This window comes from Perna viridis, chromosome 12 (genome assembly GCF_037379345.1).
Source record: "Perna viridis isolate PV_CMFRI_1.1 ecotype Kerala chromosome 12, ASM3737934v1, whole genome shotgun sequence".
In the NCBI taxonomy this organism is placed as follows: domain Eukaryota; kingdom Metazoa; phylum Mollusca; class Bivalvia; order Mytilida; family Mytilidae; genus Perna; species Perna viridis.
Window position 1 is genome coordinate 10,459,229 of NC_142456.1, and position 22,119 is coordinate 10,481,347.

The 22,119-nt window shown below is 31.6% G+C and overlaps 1 protein-coding gene across 11 annotated transcripts in view; it reads right to left on the reverse strand.

Moving 5' to 3' along the window:
* Nucleotides 1-22,119, reverse strand: part of LOC148601158 (anoctamin-7-like) — a 69,980-nt gene that overhangs the window by 17,406 nt on the left and 30,455 nt on the right. For 9 of the 11 annotated variants that reach the window (XM_088556911.1, XM_088556910.1, XM_088556912.1 and 6 more), the window contains 11 exons: nucleotides 21,606-21,713; nucleotides 19,502-19,522; nucleotides 14,588-14,724; nucleotides 12,439-12,607; nucleotides 10,277-10,442; nucleotides 9,056-9,146; nucleotides 7,982-8,148; nucleotides 6,384-6,466; nucleotides 5,661-5,798; nucleotides 2,227-2,422; nucleotides 1,234-1,345 (listed from right to left, as the gene is read on the reverse strand). In XM_088556911.1, the coding sequence (XP_088413037.1) occupies nucleotides 1,234-1,345; nucleotides 2,227-2,422; nucleotides 5,661-5,798; nucleotides 6,384-6,466; nucleotides 7,982-8,148; nucleotides 9,056-9,146; nucleotides 10,277-10,442; nucleotides 12,439-12,607; nucleotides 14,588-14,724; nucleotides 19,502-19,522; nucleotides 21,606-21,713 (1,388 nt within the window). The remainder of the gene's footprint in view (nucleotides 1-1,233; nucleotides 1,346-2,226; nucleotides 2,423-5,660; nucleotides 5,799-6,383; nucleotides 6,467-7,981; nucleotides 8,149-9,055; nucleotides 9,147-10,276; nucleotides 10,443-12,438; nucleotides 12,608-14,587; nucleotides 14,725-19,501; nucleotides 19,523-21,605; nucleotides 21,714-22,119) is intronic. The other 2 variants (XM_088556915.1, XM_088556917.1) reach the window with 1 other exon arrangement.

The following is a 22,119-nucleotide window of genomic DNA, read 5'->3' on the forward strand; positions in this document are numbered from 1 at the left end:
AAACAGGCTTCCAAAAGAAGAATATACATGTAACCCCCACTTGGACCCTGGACAAGACAGGTTATCTTTCCTTGCAAGCTTTTGAAAATAATTAATAAAAATAGGATGAAACATTTAATGATACCTCACAACATAATGGTGAAAAAGGGGGCTGGAAAAATGTTCAAAAACTTCAAAACTGCAAAATTGAACTTCACCTGTATTTACTGCTACTAAATAATATGTCAACTTAAATGGTAGAATCCCATCCAACCATCACAAAATTATGGGGCATGCGGCAGGATCTTATTTTTATTTTTTCATTTTGTACCAGATATTTGTAAGCCTAATTTTAGCTATTTGAAATATAGATATGTTCTAAATCCATAGTCACATCAGTTTCAGAGAAGAAACATCACTTTAGTAATGAAAGATTGTGTTATATTATCTCAATACTTGAAACTGATAAAAAAAAATCCTGATTTTGAAATTCCCATTCCACTTTTATTTTTTTTTAATTTTTGTAATTTTTTTTCAGGGCTGGGAGGGGATGAGAATCTACTACTGCAAAGTTTCAAAAATATAATTCATTGATCCGTTCTCAAATTATTATCTGGAAACCGACGGGGGACAGACAGACAAACAGATGGACTGACATGCAGCTTTTTAAAGGGTACCACATAATACCTGACCACTTTGTGTGGCAGCTATAAAAATAAATACCTTTTTTCAAGCATATCTACATGCGATATAAAACTTAACATATTTTCATAAAAATCCATAGAAGGGTTTAGCAGTTAAAATATATATGCACATACAGATTGACAGACATAATTATCTTCAAGTTTAAAAAGCTGGGTAAAATATAGGGATATAAATTTTCATAAGATTAGCCATAGGAATGTGTTAGTTCGAAAGATAGATTGTAATGTCATTAGGATGTCAAAAACTCTAACCTCTATGAGATTGAAAATCAACATGATTTCAGATTTTTCTACTGACTCAATCATATGTACCAAGTTTTGTAAAAACCCATCACATGACTAGACAAGTTCACCATTCTTCAATGTGCACATATCAATTTAATATTAAGAAAAGTAAGTACTTCAAGTCTTAATAAAATAAATCCACAACATTAAAACCAGTAGCTGTGCTGGATAAAAAGGCAACTCATTCAATGAACAGTAGTAATGCAATATGTCATTAGATTGCAATTCATTCTAATACAAAAATAAATAAATTTGTCTGAATTACCTCCCTTTGAAGAATGCAATATAGAAAATGGATGAATAAAAGTTGACAAATTGGAAGATGAACACTTTGAATATCAACTGATCCTCAAATTCTGTCTGAGTTCTGTGCATTTCTGAAATATGAATTTTTGAAATAATTACAAATAGTACCATATGATGAATATATTTAAGAAATAATACATGTCCAGTTGTGCTAATGCAAACATGGGCTGGGTCTTCATATTTGATTATTTTATACTAAGCATTAGCAAGGTATAAATAAACAAATATAAAAGCCAACTAATGTATGAATAAGTTCAACACTTAAACTAACATGAATTATTTCTGTCTAAATATGACAAAAATGACAACTATATTTGCCTCTGAATATATTGATGGATGTTTATTATCAAATAAGAATAAAATTGTTCACTCACTACTTTTTAATTATTAACCATGGAAAATTAAAATCCCTTTACCATTGTAAAAAGACTGATAACATGTCTCGACCTTCATTGCCATTGAATGTTTCTCATTTTTTTCAATTAATAGGAGGCCTACATCTTTAAGTGTAAGTATTTGTAAGAATCAGGCAAAATGGGAAAATCAGAAACATGCATGTGGAAAACCCAACGATCTGACAATATAATTTCACTCAAGGATGCTTTCCTTATTTGAAAAGACCATTATTTGATCTCTGTATCAAAGGAATTTCTCAGAAATTTTTCAACAGAATGATAGTAAAATGGGGTTTTTGACAGATTAATCTGCCCTTGAAATATTCATTTTCAGTGTATTTCAATGAAATTAAATGAGATTCACTATTTATAGAGAGTAATTTGCAGTCAAAATGAGTATAAATACAAAAACATCTCTGGGTGCAATTGAGAAAATACATAATCTGGTTTTACTGTTAGTGATGCAAGTGTAAAGTCAGAAGTTATTGTGTTCAATATAACAATTCAATCTGTGATAACTGTCAAAGTCATATGGAAAGAAGATCATCGATACTAACCCCACTGGGTCATTTTATAGGCTAATTTCTCATAGACTCTACTCATAGCCATAATCAGGATCAGATTGACAACAGCTGCAGTCATATTGGCAATCAATGGAGCTTTCCCTCGTAGCAGGTGACTTTGAAACAATGGAATACTGATAATACATCTGTACATTATAACTGCTATAATGAATATTATTACAATGGCAATCTGAAAGAAAGAGAAGAAAAGATTAAATGAACAAAAATACTTTATTGGTAACTTTATCCTTTTTACTTTGCTCTTACTGCCAGAAGTTTTCTAAATCAAGCTTCGGTCATGATACTGAAAAATATTGGCAATGTCCAATGGCAATGTCACATCATATTAACTGTGACATCAGTAGTTTTGAACATATAAACATGATAAACAACACATCACATCTCATTTCATCAGACTCACTGTGATATTTTCTGTCTTTACCTCAAAACTGCTGTCATCATGTCTACACAGTACATCTAAAACTTATGGAAATACCACAGATAACAAGAGGCTCCCAGGAGCCTGAATCGCTCACCTGGTTAAATTTTGTCTTTCAAGGGCAATAAATTTCCAAGAAGTTGTCCAACAATTTTGATTCAAGAAGACTTTGGTAGGACTTATCATCAGGATCATTTCAGCAATTAAAAGTTTCTTTCTATCTATCATAGTTTTCAAGATATTGGCTGAGAACTGTTAAAAAAAAAACTGTCATTTTTCCCCTTTCAAGGAGTTGTCTGACAACTTTTATGCCTGAAGACTTTTGTAGTCCTACTAATAAGTATCAATTCACCTATTGAAAGAATTTGGCTAAAACTAACAGTTTTGGAGATATATGCGAAAAACTACTGTCTGACCCCTGTTCTATTTTTAGTAACAGTGGCCATGTTTTTAGACTTATCAAAAATCCCCACATCAGTTCTATGCAGGATACACCTAGAAACATTCGTACCAAGTTTGGTTTCAATTGGTAAAGTAGTGTCACAGAAGAAGATTTTTGAAAGAAATAACAATAAAAACAGCAAAAAACCTTGAAAAAGGGCAATAACTCCAACATGGCGTAATAGATTCAAACAAAAATTTCACCAAAGATAGATCTCATCATGCTAAACACTTTTACCCCTGTTTCAGAATTTAGCTAAATCTAACAGTTTTGGAGATATATGCCAAAAACTACTGCCTGACCCTAGTGTTCTATTTTAAGTAACAGCGGCCATGTTTTTCAACGGATCAAAAATCCCCTCACCAGTTCTATGCAGGATACCCCAAGAAACATTCATACCAAGTTTGGTTCCAATTGGTCAAGCAGTATCAGAGAAAAAGATTTTTCGAAGAAATAACATTAAAAATAGCAAGAAACATTGAAAAAGGGCAATAACTCCAACATGGCGTAATAGATTAAAATGAAAATTTGACCACAGATAGATCTCATCATGCTGAACACTTTTATCCCAATCAGAATTTGGCTAAATCTAGCGGTTTTGGAGATATAAGCGAAAAACTACTGTCTGACCCCTATGTTCTATTTTTAGTAATGACAGCCATTTTTTTTTTCGACGGAGCAAAAATTTCCACATCAGTTCTATGCAGGATACCCCAAAAAAACATTCATACTAAGTTTGGTTCCAATTGGACAAGTAGTTTCAGAGTAGAAGAGTTTTGAAAAATTGTTAGACTCAAGTTCACCTTCTGAAATGTGCAACATTCCCATTTTAACATGCTTCTTGTATAGGATCGTATAACTTGCAGCATGGGGTTCATGTGCATATGCATTTTGTGTGTGCATTTCCTGTTTTGTTCTTCATGTACTGTGCAATGTTCTTTGTGCAACCTCTTCTTACTTCAATTGGCAATCAAAACCTGTCAAAACTATTGTCTTTGTGCCCTATCCTATTTTTCATTTCATCGTCATTTCATATTCATTTTATCGTCCATTTCATATTCACTGCCTGGATATAGCTGCAATATCACTGCTCGGCTTTAAACCCCAACAATCAATCAATCAATCAATCACACATACCGTATATAATCAAGTATAAGTCAATCCGCCTATAAATTGGACCCCCTCCTTTCAGTCTAAAATGTATGAAACCAAGCCTTGACCAGCTTACAAGTTGACTGATTTCTGACAGCTGCATTGCTAACATTCCTTCTAACAATGAGTATACTTGTTTATTTTAATAATAAATGTTAAAATAAATAATTACAAGCCAGAATAGTAGTAAGTAATTAAATTCAAGTGAATTGTTTTAATATGGCCATTTTTTCATCCATTCTAATTTTGGTACAACCAATTACCCTTATTTAAATCACAAATATAGGGAACAACAATGAATAAAAGAGAATTTATGACACTCTAACAACTCATTTCTTAAGATATTTCATCAAGTTAAGAAGTTTAATCTTAAGGGGGGAAAAATCGTAAAAAGAATTTACCATAACCACCTAAAATATTGATTACTTTTATCACAAATTATGGTATGTTATTGGGTCATGTTTCTATACACCTTTGGGTTTTTTCGCAACACTAGTGTACACAGGTAAAAATCACAGTGGGAAATACAAAAAAATCCTAAAGGCCAGTATTGTGGCAAAATAAAGACTAAACAGTAAATATTCTTTTACTGCATCCTATTTTAGCTATTAAAGGTAGAAGATGTAGACAATTTTCCAAAAATAGATATTTACAATTTAACATTGGGGTAAATGGCGCTGGCCTGGCTGTTCAATGTTGGGTGTAATTATGTCAATGTAAATTATCAAGCTTTGGACATTTTCAAGCAGAAAATTTTAGTTCATTAGTTAGATCTTGTCTTTAAGTCAACACCCTACCTAGCAGTTAAAAGTGCAGAAAACTGATTTGCAAGACAAACAGACAGATTGACAGTGCAAATCTAAAGTCCTCCTCTACAAAAGTCTCTGGTAGGGGACTTTAGGTTTGCACTGTCAATCTGTCTGAGATTATAAGTGCTTTGAATAGACAGATTTACATTTAACAGCTGATCCTGGTGTGTCACTTCACATTTATAAGATATATGCATTGATCAACTGTAAAATATGGGTCACTTCAAATCAGTTAATAAAGTAGGAAAAAAGAATCAAACATTACTTGTCCTAATAAAAGAAAGGGAAATTTCAGACAATCTTCAGAAAGATATTACTAGTAGTTTTATAATTTGTTGATGCATTTCAGACAACCTTCAGAAAGATATTACCAGTAGTTTTCTAACTTTTTGATGGATTTCAGACAACCTTTAGAAAGATTTAACCGATAGTTTTATAACTAGTTGATGCATTTCAGACAACCTTCAGAACGATATTACCGGTAGTTTTATAATTAGTTGATGCTTTCATAAAGAACAATTAAATGTTAAGTGTGTACTATTTCTCTACCTTGCACATGATGAGACAAAGGAGTTATATTTTTTACCATAATTGTTATCACAGCAAAGCCTGATATAATTCTGGGTAGCCTGGTTCTCTCAGGGAAGTATGGCTCTTTAATTCCTGTAATGGGATTCTTTTCATAAGTAGGAGCTTTTGCAGCATACTCTGGACGAGGTCTTTCCTAAAAAATAACAACAACAAATTGGAAGTCCTCACAGAGAAATTTCTTCTACCAGATATGTTTGTATGTATTCCATTTGAATCTGGGAAACAATTTTACAGAAATACCCATATTTTAGCATCACCCACTGAATGGCAAATATTTAATAGACATGCAGTTAATTGGGCCAAGACTATTCTAACGACTATTTTACCAGCCTTATTTTAGCCTCTGATGGTTCACTTGTAAAAGTGGATTAACTTTAAAATTACTATAATTATTAATACTTATAACTTAATTTCATGATATGCAATTCCATATTTCCATAGTTGGCTAACATATGAATGTTTCTTTTTATTGAGACAATTAAATAATATTTTCTGATACTTGTTAAAAAAAACAAAAAAAAACGAAAATTAAAAAGGTTTCTCACATACTTCACTTACATGGATAATTATTAAGGGTTCAACATAATTTTAATCTCAAATATACCTTTGTTTTTTAGGCAAGAAGTTGATTATTGAATGCATAGAAGCTTGCAATATATTTTTTTGTAATATAGTTGAAGTAATTGGCAAGTGAAATATGCGTTTTTAGTGATCTTACTTCTTCTTCTTCAAAATCTAATACATCCCAGTGGTGGGCTAAACTGGCATTCTTTCTCTTCCAATATTCTAAAAATGTTACAGCTGAAAAGAAAATTCCAAATTTTACAAATAGGAATCTCAGAGAATAGATAATATTTTCCAATGTAATAACAGTGCAGGTAAGATCAATGGAATAGGGTTAAAACTAAACATTGAACATGACATGTCCCAGTTGCAGAATTATTTCCTGAAGTTTAAGATAAATAAAACTGTATTGTCTACAGTCAATATAAAGAAATGGGCACTTATTGAGTGCTCAATATTTGGCACAGGCCACATGCAATTTCTACTAGGCAAGTCAGCCAGCCTAGTTTCACACACTGTAATGTTTCAATCCTAGTATATGGACGTTTAGCATGCTATAAAATCTAGTTTCTATCATAATTGCCTGTGTCACGACAGGACCACTGCAGTTGTTACTAACTTTCAAGTTATTGTATTGATATTAACATTTGTTATACAGACTTTCCTGTTTGACTCTTTCTTTTCACTAATGCCTATACTTGGCGTCACATAAATAAGATACTGTTAAAATTTGAATAAAAATATTTTCTACAACTTTATCAACACCTACCGTCATTTAAATTGTCTTAAATGTCTTGCTCATTTGTTTAGCCAAACAGCTTCTCCCTAGACATTGAATAGTTAAATTCGGCACTAATTCGGATATCTCGGATTTATTCTATGCAAACATCGTACAACACTTAGAAGTTGATCAAGCAGACGATTGTCACCGGAGTTTGACAGGAACTTATGAACTTCGTTTGTAAACAAATTGTCCCGTAGAAACAAACATGGCGGATATTAGTATAGGATTTTCCCGTAAGGATTTTTTACGCACGATTTCAGCCAATAAACGACTCGTTGGAACTATCATGTCATGCATATATGTTAACTATCTTCAGATTAAATAAAAGAGAGACAACTCTAGCAGTAAATCCCGACAGTTTGAAAAATAGAGCTTCAAATTGAAAATGTACTGTATGTGACGTCGAGTATCGAGTTTATCAATTCAGTAATTTTGTTATAAGCTTTTATCAAATATAAACGTAGCAATCATATAAATAAAGCAATGAAGCCTTTCTATTTTAAAGCATACTGATGCAATGTTATTATTTATATATATACTCTACCGGTAGATGTTAGTAATTTCCATTTCAACTTTCAATTTCAACAATAATGTTCAAAGCTGCTATATAAAGATGAATGTCAAAATATATTAGTTCATATGAATTCCCATTTGATCAAAACAGAAAATATCCAAAATATGTTTTGTTATTTTATAATAAAACACGTTATTGTTTTTTCCTTATTTTCAATGGCATAGAGCAATCTTGCAAATTGCAAAATTAAAGACCATTCCCATATGTAATACACTATATACATATGTAATATATACATGTAAATTAAGGACTTTCACTCAGTCAATACATGATATATGAACATGTTACATTAGATTATACTGACCTCAGACTTCTTCCTCACAATATAATTGGAACAGGTCCATATATTACGTATTGACTTCATTAAAAGTCCATAATTGATAAATGTACTTACCCCAAAATGATATGAACACAGCATAGGCAACAGTACATGGATGATCGAATAAATATGAAATCTTTGTGTATATACAGACATCAGACAGAAACCAGTATGGACAGCCAATATTCTCATCACACAGGGGACACATCTTAAATGATTTACCACTGTTACAAACCTCATTTCTGTAAATGGATGTAGACTGATGTAAGTACAGACTAAAGGTTAATTTTCATACAAGAAGTTACAGTACCTGAATCTTTCCCTGCAACTACAACTGTGATTCTTCATTGGTCACTGATCAATTTTCAATCAGCCATCAACCCTTCAAACCAATCTTTTAAACTGTCGATCACTTCCATTTTACATCATGTGACCACTGATTGATTGATATATTTTACAGATTCCTAAGTTTAAGTTTTCCATTTTTACACATATTTACTAAATGATATAAATTCAGAAATAAATTCAATATAACATTTCTTCCACATTTGTGTGTTTTTTTTTTTTCCACATAAAATACAAAATGAGGATTCAATATTTTAAATTCAAGAAATACATATGGCACTTCTTTCATTCCAATGAAAATTCTTAAATTTACATGAACTGGTCATCAGTTATTTCACGTAACAAAACTGTGATCAGATCGGTCACCAAATATTAGTTAACAATCTGTCAGTGATCATTCAATTAGGGGTCACTGATCTGTCAAATAGATTAGACTGTATTGGTACTAAACTCTGCTAGATAGTTGTAGAATTACAATGTAAATATTAGTGTGTTTTAGCAGAAAGTGAAAGTACACTACAGTCATAATGTATTTTCTAGTGTAGAAAGAAGCAATCCTAAGAAGATAATACATTTTACGTCAATTTCAACAAAAAAATTCGTAGCATAAATAAGTGACTTTGTTAAAAATATGAAAAGTTGTGCATACTGAATTAAAACAATCATTTTTTTATTGATTGCCACCACAATTGTCATGAAAATGGTGGTGAACTTAAAAAGGTTAAACATGCATCATTGTCTTCATTGTATATGAACTGTGTTGATGAAATTTGACAAAATCTTTTTGTACAAAAAATTACTTACCCCGGTACATTATTATCAATTGTAAAGATACCATACAAAAATACAATAACACCAATAATAGAGGCTGGTAACAACCAAGCTGTGTAAAAACCTGAAATAGACAATACAAAATAATAGAGGCTGGCAATAACCAAACTGTGTAAAAACCTGAAATATAAAACACCAATAATAGAAGCTGGTAAAAACCAAGCTGTGTAAAAACCTGAAATACAAAACACCAAAAATAGAGGGCTGGCAACAAAAAAAAGCAGTACAAATAAAAGAACCTTTAAGTGAGCTCGCTCCCATACCCCTCATCCCCAAATAATGGACACAGATTCTACCACAATGGACAGCTGAAAATAGTCGAAGTCCCATAACTCCTACAAAATTTCTTGAATTAAAATGGAGTTTCAGTATGCAAACCCTTACCTTATAACAGTACATCCTTCTAGATATGGGAGAAATACATGACAAGCATTTTAAGAAATGTTGCATTCACAAGGTTTTTTTGCCACATGAACAGCTGAAAATAGTCCTATAACTCATGCAAATTAGCTGTACAGTATGCACATCTTCATCTTATAACAATACATCCAACTAATATGTAAGGCATATGTCAAGTGATTTCAAAAGGTTTGTGTTCATAAGGTAATGATAACAGATTGTCACCAGTCAAAAACATTATAACCTCTTCAACTTTATTGCGTGGGGTATACAAATACAAGCTTACTAAATGTTATAAAGAGAACAAATTGATGCTAATGAAATATGAATTTATGCCTTTAAAATGTTGATAGTACAAATTTCCTCAACTGGTATGTGTAAACAAAGAGATTTTGTTTAAGGACACACATCCTCACTATAAATCTAAAAGCATCATTTACCTGCTGTATACATTTCATTACAATCCAAGATAGCATAATAAAGTTGTGATCTAGAAACTTTTTTCAGCTTTAATTTCTAGATCATTACGTTTATGAGACCGAAACATCGAGCCTCCACTTGTGTAAATTTCATTCATTCCTTGAAGTTTTATTTAGATCATTATGTACATATGACCTTGATCTTTGACAAACTGACCAAAAAAATCAGTACGTGTATTACTCTCAACTAGGTATCATATAACATAAATAGTCAAGAATTGATTGTCACTATTCACAGCAATGTATCTTCTTTGTCAGTAGTCTAGCTAGTAGGAAATTTATTCATTTGGCACTTCAATGAGTTAAAAGTTTTTACCTAGCCATGCAAAATAGATGCCAATCTTCTCGCCAAAGTAATCCCTTATATGGTCTAGAGGTTGGTATTTATACCACTTCCCCCATCTAGCCCAGTACTCATACAGGATTTGTCTTTCATTCATCTGCATAGATTCAATTCTCTGCTTTGGTTTCTCGAATGTTCCCTGTGAATGAGAATGGTAAATATTTTTTTATTCAGACACAAATTTAATTACTATGCTAACACATAAATAAATGGGGCAGCCATGTTATAAACAGATCAAAATTTTTGTGCAGGATACCCTAAAGAACATTTATGCTAACTTAATATCTGTCTTGTAGTTTCAGAAAAGACTTTTTTCAAAGAACGGTAAAACTGACAACCGCAACAGATGCCAAGTGATGACCATAGCTCTAATGGCCCTTTTGGCCAGGTGAGCTGAAAAGAATGAGAACAATGAAACAAGACATAACTCATAAGGAGACTAATACCCCCGCAGCCTGTTGAACCATGTATATTTGATGTTAAATGTGGGCACATAATACATATTGGATACATAAACAAAGCACTCTGACACAATTTTGTTGTCATTTCTAAAACAACCAACTCCAAACCACAATCAGTGCTATTTTTTGTTGTTGTTGACATAAATATTCTAGGGGATTTACCATTGGAAAAATATGTCAACTTAACTGACTTTTTCGTGGGGTAGGGGAACATTTTTTTTCATTTTACTCCAAAATCCTAAGTGTTACCACCACTTTCTTGATACAATTATAAAGCTAACATTTCCACAATTTTTGTCCAAACAAATTCCTGGCAGTAAGCAAATCTCCATGTTGTTATATTACATTCCACCAAGTTTAATAACAATGCTGCAAGCTGCTAAGAAAATTTTGTGGACAGACAGACAGACAGGAAGGGTGAAACCTATATACCAACCTCACAAACTTTGTTTGCAGGAGGTACAATAAAAAAAGATTCTGAATTCAAATAAAAGTAAATCATGTCGGTATAGGGAGTACTTTGCACTGGCAAAAAATTACTTTAGTGAAAGAATTTTTTTTCATTGGAAATTTAAAATGTTTTATTTTATCAGTTGTTATAAAGGTATCTTAAAGATATAATATATTGAAAGCATACATACATGTAGATATAAAAAACTAAAAAATTTGTTGGTTCATTTATCCTTGTTCACTATCATAGTTTTCAATAGAAATATAAACCTTAGTTGGAAATTTGAAATCACAGTTCAACCCAACCCCATTTCCTGTTACACTTGGCAAGTGAAATTTAGCCAAGAAAATGATGTACTGTTAATGTATTAATTTCTGCTGTGTACTAATTTTCACTATTTTCACAGTGGACAGAGAGCCGTGAAAAAATAGTACATGTATCTGCAAAATGGATTTTAACACCATATAGCATTATTAACTTCTTTTTTAAACTGCAAAAATTGATACCCACAAATATATTCATTTGACAGAATCCATGAAAAATTAGCAATCACAAAAATTAATGCGTTTACAGTATCTGTATATATTACATTATAACATCGCCTGTTGGAAAGAATATAATGTGAAAATACTTTAATTTGTGGGTACCAATTTTCATGGTTTAGTGGAAAGTTATCAATTTGTAGATTCTCATATTTGTAGATTAAACAACTCAATCATACAAAAAAATGATAAGTTTCCTTTTTGTTGGAATCGAAATTTCATGGTTTACCATACCTACAAAAACCATGAATATTGGCACCCCATGAATAATAATACTTCCACAGTAATTGTAGAGACAAAACTTCTACATGTACCCCAAATAATTTTGTCTGTGCATAACTTTGAAGTAGAATCCAAGAAATTATATTTTTCAGTCACTGTACGATTCAAAAAAAGTTACAATAATGTTTTGCAAATAGCTTCCTGACAGCACTGCATTAAACGCCTCAGTGTTATAGCAAAACTAAGAAGTAAATAAATAGCATAAACTTCAAATGTCAGCGGATTCATAGAAACCATTAAAGACAAAATCATTTCTTAGTTCTCCACTTTGCAAATTTTACTAAAAAAGCAGTAGAACTATTTTTGTGATATATCTGCTTTACTATCAAATTTTCAGATAAGAAATTTGTTAACAAGACTTTTTCATTTGCTAATCAATAAGAACATATACTGCCTTACATCATGTAAGGGATAGGCAGCTTTGTAAACCCCTTCTTCAAGAAGTCTCTCCACACCAATCTCTGCATGCTTCCTTTTACCATATGGTGTCGTGGCTAATATCTCCCAAACAATCCTACTTCGTTGTGTATTTGTGAAGTATGTTTCATGGTTATCACTGCCCAGAAATCTACAAAAATGAGAAAGCCTATATGAAAGTACTGATGTTAATAAGGTATAAATAATTTCTTGGTTTTTGCAGTCTAGCAGATCACTTACACAAATTATCCTGAAAAATTAAATTTCAACGGTAAACTTGCAAGTTCTTGTCCAATCTTCAAACCAACTGTTAAAAGATCTCACAAATATTCATAAAATTAAAACATCACTCAAATATTCATAAAATAAAAAAAATTAACATACATGTACATACATTACCTAACAAACGAAAACTTTACACATTAGTTTACAATTTGTTAATTTCAAAGAGATGCAGTGTAAAAAATGTATTAAACATGGTCCTCTGCTACAATATTTTTGTGAATAAAACACCTAATACCAATCCCTTAACATGATATGTTATACACTTATTCTCTATTTGTTATCTAATCTTCTATAATGGTGTATTGCTTCTTTTTTGTCATAGCTGCACTTTAAGTTCAACATAATGAATACAATAGATGTCACCTATTTACATCTTTCATGCTCAGCTAAATTGTGTTTAATTAAAGCAAAAGCAAAAACCTCACAAAGATGGCACGAGTTCCCATTTTCAGTAACTAAAAACTAATTACTACAGAAAAATCAGCATTCAAAATTATTTAAAGGAAAAGAGAGAATAATCCATTACAATAAAACATAAACTGTATTAAGCAGAACTCCAGCTAAGGATCATGCAAAATGTGATTCATAGGTAAAAAGCCCACATACTCTTATTTTTGATATTTTGTTTGAAATGTCATTGTAAACAGAAATTAACATGTGGTTTTTCATATAACCCGTGCTCTTAGGAGACAAAAATTATACAGAATGCACTGCAGATTCCAAAATCAAGGGAGATAACTCTGTAAATGGTACTCAAATACAATAGAATTTACTGTATTTTCAATGTGGATTATCTCCTAAGAGCAGGCAGATTTGAATGAATAATTACACATTTCATAGTATAGACCCATAAAACAACCTAATTACAAAAATAAAAATATGTAGCCTTTTTTGGGGTGTATCACATTTTTCAAATTTTGCATGATTCTTACAAAGACAGCTATTTAAACAGTCCGCAACATTGTATTAATGATTAAAAAGATTACGTCAAGGAATCTTTCAGAAGGAATGTGAGGTTTTAGCAAATTGTTTTTGTTGTTAACGAGTAAGGTCATAAAAAATTCTAGACAACACAACCAAAAGTCCTACATATGATAATCATATGATAATTGACATATGATAGTCACATGATTTTCCAATGTGAATATTAGCTTGCTTAATATGTTAGTGAAACAAATATAATTATCTTATGATCTTTCCATAATCTTTATATAAACTTTGCCACTATGCCAAAGTACTTTAACCCCACCGCTTCTTTTTTGTGCTTGTTCAAGAAATTCTGGCCTCTGTATATGTTGTTTCATTTTCACCTCTGGTTTGTTTTTATGTTACTTGAGTTTATAAGGGTAACTCTTTTGCTGTACCTGTGTAAAATGTTTTGGGGCCAGCTACAAACTGCCAAGTGGAGCAGGGGCAGATTCAGGCGGGGGCATGGCACGCCTGCACCCCCCTAAAATTTGCAAAGCATAGGTTGTCAGGGGTAGATTTAGGCAGTTTTAGGTTGAAACTTTAATTTCTCGCTAATTTTACCACAAAAGATATGTACACTGCACCCACTCTAGAAGCATATTTCAAAAATTTAATTTAACCTGAAAAAAATTTTAACTGTGCACCCCACTAATCTAAAATCCTGGATCTGCCCCTATAGAGTGAGGGTTTCCTCATCTTTCATCAATGGATGGGCTTGGTCTGAAATTTTCATCCCAATGCAGTTGTTGTCTCTATGACATATTCACCATACCTATTCTTGTTATATGAAGCAGTAAATCGTATCACCCTTGATTCAAACAATGCACTTCCTGATTCTAGAACGATAATTTTTTTGGCTGTTGTAAAGAATACAAACCTGTGCAGTTTTGACTTTTTGAAAGCACATGTGTAGTAGTCCAGTGGTTGGTTAGGAACATCTTCAGCCATAACATTAGGGATATGGAGGTAACTTAAGATTTTAGCTGACCAGTTGTTAGATGGGTTTGGATGAGCCTGAAAAAAAAATCAGAGATAACATTTAGTACTAAAAACGTGTTGATAATTATTATGAAACTTGAATGAATGAGGTACTGGTGTGCATATTTTTTTTTTTTTTTTTTGAAAGGAAGAAGTAATCTATCACAAATTTTAATATATGACCATTGAACCACTGAGGGTGGATAATTGGAGATATCAGGTACTGTTTCTCTCTTGTTACACAAAATGTAGAAAAATGACATAAAAGAAAACACCAAATTTGGATTATCTCCTCTTGGCATCATCCAACAATAATTTATTACTTCATGCACATCTTCATATGCTTTCAAAACTTCCTATAAAACTACATAACAATCCATTAGGTAATTTAGGAGAATGCAGTTTCAAGGTTTTAAAGTGCAAAACACTTGGATTACCTCCTCTTAAGGTCCTCTGACAGTAATTATATTCCTTCATGCACATCTTCATACTATACCCAACCTTCCTATAAAATTTTTATCAAAATCCCTTGAGTAACTAAGGAGTTGCGGTTACAGGGTTTTAAAGTGTAAAACACTTAATTTGTATCAAATTCCCTTGGAGTCCTCTGACAGTAATTATATTTCTTCATGCGCATCTACATGTGATACATACCAAAACTTTCAATAAAATTTCATCAAAATCCCTTGAGCAGTTTAGGAGGATGTGGGCTTACAAAATATGTGAACAGACAGATAGACAGACAGACAGGGTGATACCTATAACCCCCCAAACTTTGATTGCAGCGGGTGGGGGGATAATTGGAGATATCAGGTATTGCTTCTTTCTTGTTACATGAAATGTAGAAAAATTACATAAATGAAAACACTAAATTTTTGACTCAAGAGAACTTTGGTATGACTTATCATAAAGTTCATTTCAGAAATTGAGTTAGTTTCTTTCTATCTATCATAATTTTCAAGATAGTGGCTGACTAGCTAATAACTTACAGGTTATATTAGCCTCATGTTATAGTAATAATATCTTTGGTTTTTCTTAATTTTGTTCAATACAGCAATTGATTATTTTTTCATTTCACTTATTTATGAGTTGTTTAATAGCCAACTGAAACCGGTATCTGACTTTAGGATAATGGTCTGTGGGTATTTCAAACCATCTATAACTTCAGGGTTAAAGAATTTCCCTTTATAAACAACTTAAGTTTATGAAATAACTGCTATTCAATCTAGAGTCTTAGTGACAACTTTTTATTGAAAAAAGATTTTACAAAAATCTGAAGACACATTATGAATAGAACATCTTTCAATGACAATGCCTCCATAAAGAACTTTTGGAAAGTTAATTTCTGCTTTCAATTAAACTTGCTGTCAATGTTTTGTCACATCCTGAAAAATGTATGTTTATCCAAATAAGTGGCTCCCAGGAGCCTGAATTGCTCACCTGGTTAATTTTTTGCCTATCAATGGCAATAACTTTTAACAAGGAGTTGTCTGACAATTTTGACTAAAAGAAGACTTTGGTCAGACTTATCATAAGGATCATTTCATCAATTAAATGTTTCACTCTATCTACTATAGTTTTCAAGATATTGGCTGAAAAATGCTAAAAACATGTTTTGCTTTACAAGGGCAATAACTCTCACAAAGAGTCGTCTGACAACTTTGATCCCCACAAACTTTTGCAGGGCTTATCATAAGGATCATTTCAGCAACTGAAAGTTTCATTCTATCTATCATAGTTTTCAAGATATTGGCTGAAAACTAAAAAAAAAAAAAAAAAAAAAAAAAAGCCATCATTTTTCATCTTTCAAGGGCAATAACTCTTACAAAGAGTCCTCTGACAACTTTGAATCCTGGTGCCTTTTGAAGGCCTTATGTTAAGGATCATTTCAGCAACTGAAAGAGTTTTGCTAAACCTAATTGTTCTGGAGATATATGGGAAACTGCTGACTGACACCTCTTTTCTATTTTTAGGAGCCAAGTTTTTCCAAAAATCCCTCCATAAGTTCATGAAAAATGCAGAATACTTCAAGGAGCATTCATACTCATAGTTAAGTCTAAACTCTGAAGATGCCTGTACCTGATTAAGCATGAAATACTGTGTAACTCACAAGACTCAAATAAGCAACGTAATTAGGTACCATATAGTGGGTAATTTTCATGGGGTACTTATTTTTGGCATATTTTAGTGATCTGTCAAAATATGCCAAAATAAATTTTGCAAAATATTTACTATGGGCTACTTTCTTGAGGCACAACTCATATCCACCAAAAAAAGACACGAAAATTGTTTGTACACCTTTTTGCTCCAAAATTACTGAATTTTACACCTGAAAAAATAGCCCACCATGCAGTGTATTTAATGGGCTCATTAAGAACATTTAAAAATACATACATAATTTTTTTTTGCCTTTTATAGTTCCATTTAGTGAAAAATATCAAAAAAATATTTTATAAAGGCAAAATTATATAGAGATATAATAAATAAAGGAGAATAAAACCATCTACATTCAATCCTTATTGCGCCTCTTTAACCTTCACCTAATGATGACTTTATGGCTGAGCTAGCAAAAAAGTGCATGTGGCAAAACAACATGGAGAAGGATATCAGCTGTTAACATAACCATTAGTATTATTCTTCTCAAATACTTTATAAGCCAGCTTTATTATGTAATATCAATTCACTACCATTACCATTGATGATTGGCTTGCATGTTAAGAGGATATATATAGCCATGGCAGATAGATCATACTAGAAATTATTAGCGCTAAAGGAAGGTTTGGGTGATAGACTTCATAAAAAGATAAATCACACTCCATATTATTACCCACGAGAAAACACCTTTTAACCAACATAAACAAGGTCGTTAAGCTTTATGATAGGGAGAGGTAGGCTTTAATGCTTCATATCATGTCTGAAAGCTTCTAAGAAATATCATGGCATGACACATTTAAACAAAAATCTTCATCTAAATGCATGCAGACTTTTAAGGTTTTTACTGTTTTACAAAAAAAAATCTATTTTACTGTTGTACAAAAAACTGCTTACTTAATTATAAGTTACCACTGTACAAAAATAGCTTGGATATACTAGAAAGGTCAAAGATGTTAAATCCCAGAAAATTTGTCGTGTGGGGTATAATTAGACGGCTCAGCTGGCAACCTCTGACTTTGACTTGCCAGGCATGAAATATTAGCTTGCCACAAACTAGTGCTTAATTCATAAGAAAGGGTATATACATCTTGTAATATTCGCCATCTGAAAGTGGTCAAAATTAGCAAAAATCAATAGGTTTACAGTTGAACATGAAACTGCAAATTGATTTACATGATGCCCTAAAATTCACCTATCACTTATCTTCTGAAAATGTTATAAATAGCCACTGCTTTTAAAAGCACTTCTTGAAACAACTTTACATGGCATGTGTAGTAAAGGCAATAGAATGCTAGTTCAGAATGTTTCTGTCACTAAAGAGAAGGAAGGGAAAAGTTGTGACTGTAAATTCTCTATTTTGAAAACAAAATTTCATTATCTAACTGAGGTAATTCAATTTACATTCCTCTTAAAATGATTACTAACAATTTTAAGAGCTGGGTATTAAAACTTTTCCATAAATAGAAAGTAATTAATTCACTCAAGTAAGATCTATGTTTAAGCATTAGGTAAAGTAAGAGTCCAAAGTTTTGGCCAATTTTTTTTTTTCATTCTGGGAACTTTGACTTTATCACTTTTTTTATTGAACTTAAAATGTCTCCTTCTTTTCTGTCTAAATGTTTCAGGAAAGAAATTTCTTTAGATATGGGCAAATACTCGGTTACACAAGATTTTGAAAATGGGTAAAATTGTTGAGCACAAGACATGCGTAAGTGGGTATATTTCATTGAGAATTTTATTATTGTGAAAAATGTGACTGGTGAAGGCAATTGTTGAAAAAATCAATGCATAATTTTGAATGCTACATAAATAAGTGTGATTTCACTTCAGTACAAGTCCATATAAAATTCAGACACTACCAATGGTAAAGTGATTCATGGTGTAGAAAAACCCACCAAACAAACTATATGTTATATTTTTATGTAAAAATAGTTCTTTCTGTATTCAGATCTGCATTTTTGAGAAAATCATATATTCATCTCCCACTATAATCATCCAAATCTAACCAAATCAAGAAAGATAACTCTTGCATAGTGCCAATTCCATACACAATCTATATAATTTTTTTCTCAAAAGTGCAACAACCAAATGAAAAATAAGACTAATGTGGTCTTTAACATTCTGAACAAGAAATAAAACTGAATTGGGTGGGTTTTTGACATGCATGAATCACCTCCTGCCTCATTTTTATAAAGGCTGCTACTTAATAACATAATATTTCAGCCTATAATGATACAATCAAAATTATGGGTGTAGATGAACAAATTTTTTCAGGACCTCTAAAAAAAAAAACGTTTAGATGAAATTAAGTAAAGGGGAAAGAAAATTTTGTCTTATAAGTATCGAAAAGTATCAAATTAAAAAATAGCAAACATATCGACCATACTCATAATTAGCATCATGCATTATAAAGTAACTACTAAATACAAAATCATTTCTACAGCCTATGGATGGACTTCCATGATCATATGCTATATGTATACATAACAAGTTATATAAATGGGTGTAAAAAAAGTTCTAACGAAGTCATACAAAAGTCAAAGGTATAATAAACATAACATAAGAAAAACCCTCCAAATTAAAAACATGGCTAACTTCTTATTAACCATCTAAAAATAATAACAAGACAAGGAACTGCATGCATTAATCCTGAACTCACTTTAGACCTGTTTGATTGGACCTGTATCAATTATGGATTAAAAGTATCAAAATAATTGCTGAAAAATACATGTATTATACTTATAAAACAATATTTTAATAAAATCTGAATATTATGTATGGTTTTTTTTTTCATTTTTTCAACTGTGTACTTATATAACTCTGTCAAAATTTACTAATTAAAACAATATTGATATATTTTCTAAGAAGTTTGCTGAATATCAGCACAAATTTTTTCGATCCATTAAAAATTTATGTTTGAATTTATAGATTTAATTGAAAATAAAAATCTAAAAATCTTGACAAAATTTTTCATTTACCAACCATTGGTCTTTTATAGGAAAATGACTAATCATAATTATCATGTAACCATAGTAACCATACTAGCCCAGAACTTCGATTTGGATTATTCTTACTATTGATATTTTCATATTCTTCTATAATATACCAGGCTAGTATTTCCAACACATACCTACCAGTCAAAAATATGTTCTTGTTCTCTTAACTAAGAATTCATAAAAAAAATACCCTTACACAAAAAAAAAATCATATATCTAATATTTACAATAAAATATACTACAACTGTGATGACATGCAATTTACACAACAAAAATATTCACATTACACAAAGGTACATGTATCACTGCTAATAGTGTCAGACTCCCAATGGTAACATTCCAAGTTCCCTTACAGCCAGAGCAGATAACAATTTACACAACAAAAATATTCACATTACACAAAGGTGGTACATATATCACGGCTAATTGTGTCAGACTCCCAATGGTAACATTCCAAGTTTCCTAACAGTCAGAGCAGATAACACTGAAACTGTATAAAGATGTCGGAGATTTCGTAATCTTGCATTTTCTAACTATGTTTGATTCTTTTTCTCACTTTTAAAATATGATTTTTTATATATACACCAATTCATAATGCCTTGCTTGCTGTGGTCGAAAATGAGAATATTCTCGTCTTAAAAGTGTAAAAGAGAGAAAATGTCAAAAGCCAACAGAGTATAAAGACCTTTATCATATCTTAACTTTATATTGCAATATTCAACTCTGTGAAAAAATCAGTTTTGCAAGACCAAACTAAAGGAAAATTTTCCAAAAATGTTTGTAAAAAATCCACATATTTGATGCTAATAAACGAAACACCTCACTAGTTTAACAGAAATGAGGAATTTCCTACCTAATTAAAACTAAGCACTATCTAATCCTGGTAACCTAATAAAAAGGCTTAATAGATCTAAATTGTTAATTTGAGAATCTTCCATGAGACAGACTGACAGACATCTACAAGGAAAAAGGCCTGATAATATTACTACACATTGGAATATCCCTTTAGAATTATTTACAGAGGATCAAATAAGTGCACACCCCATCCCTTTCTAAATGATTGGAAAGTTAAGTTGATTATATATAAAACACTGGAAATCACTGGAGTCCCCCCTATTCAAAACTTCTGGACCCTCCAATGACCACTGACTTGTGAGTGTACCTTTAAAGAATGATGGAATAATGGATTTTAATACAAAATCACTTTTTTTTCCAATTTCCAGTGACATTCATTTTTTTTTTCAGAATCAATTATCACAAATCCAGATCAGAACTACTTTTTTTTCTGACTCAATTATCACAAATCCAGACCAGAACTATGTTTTTTTTTTTTTTTTTTTTCATATCTGCGGATATTTACACTTCGGGTCTATCAAATGTTTGTGAGTCAGTCATTTCTTATTTTATTTTAAGCACATCAGTGACACGCTACAGTCACATGGCTATGATAGAGGAACAATAACAAAAGTTTAACGACCAGTCAGGCAATAAAAAAAGTGTCAAATGGAAATATTTTGGATTCATCAATATACCATAAGACACCATCCTAAAAAACATACATACATTGAACAGCAATCTACAAATGCCCAAATCAGCAAATAAGAAACTGACTACTATTTAAAAAAGGTTTTTGCATTTAGAACACGTTTATCAAAGACCTAAATCTTCCCACAGTAACTCTGATTTTAATTGATTACCACTTTGGACAGGTGACTCCGATTATTCTCTTGAATTGATTATGGATTTTTATCTGATACCCAACAGTACCTGTAAAGGTGCCCTCATACACAGGTCCTCAGCATAGTAACAACAAACTTCCCATGGAGCATGAAGCTTAATGAAAGTAGTTATCTTCTTAGCTGTCTGGACTGCTTCCTGGAGAAACATATATTACAAACCATGTGAATAACATTCAAACACAAACCAATACCAATGAATCTGCACATTTCATAAGCCTAAAATGACCTTCAAGAAGTGTGAATATAAAAACCAAGACTACTACATGTAAATTCTTTATTAAGCAATAATTACCTCTGCCTTGGGCAGAAATTAATCATCCTTTTGCTGTTTGGATATAAAATATATAGTATATTTTATCAAGTTGGTCAATGAATAGTTTCTATAAGAAATTCACTTTTGTTATACACTTTCATCACCTTTGCAAAGTCCGTAAATACCTTAACTTGCACTTTTATAAAGCACTCAATTGAATGATATTGGTAATTTTCAATAAAAGTTACATGTATAAAGTTCTTGTCATTGTAATTTCATTTTTTTGCCA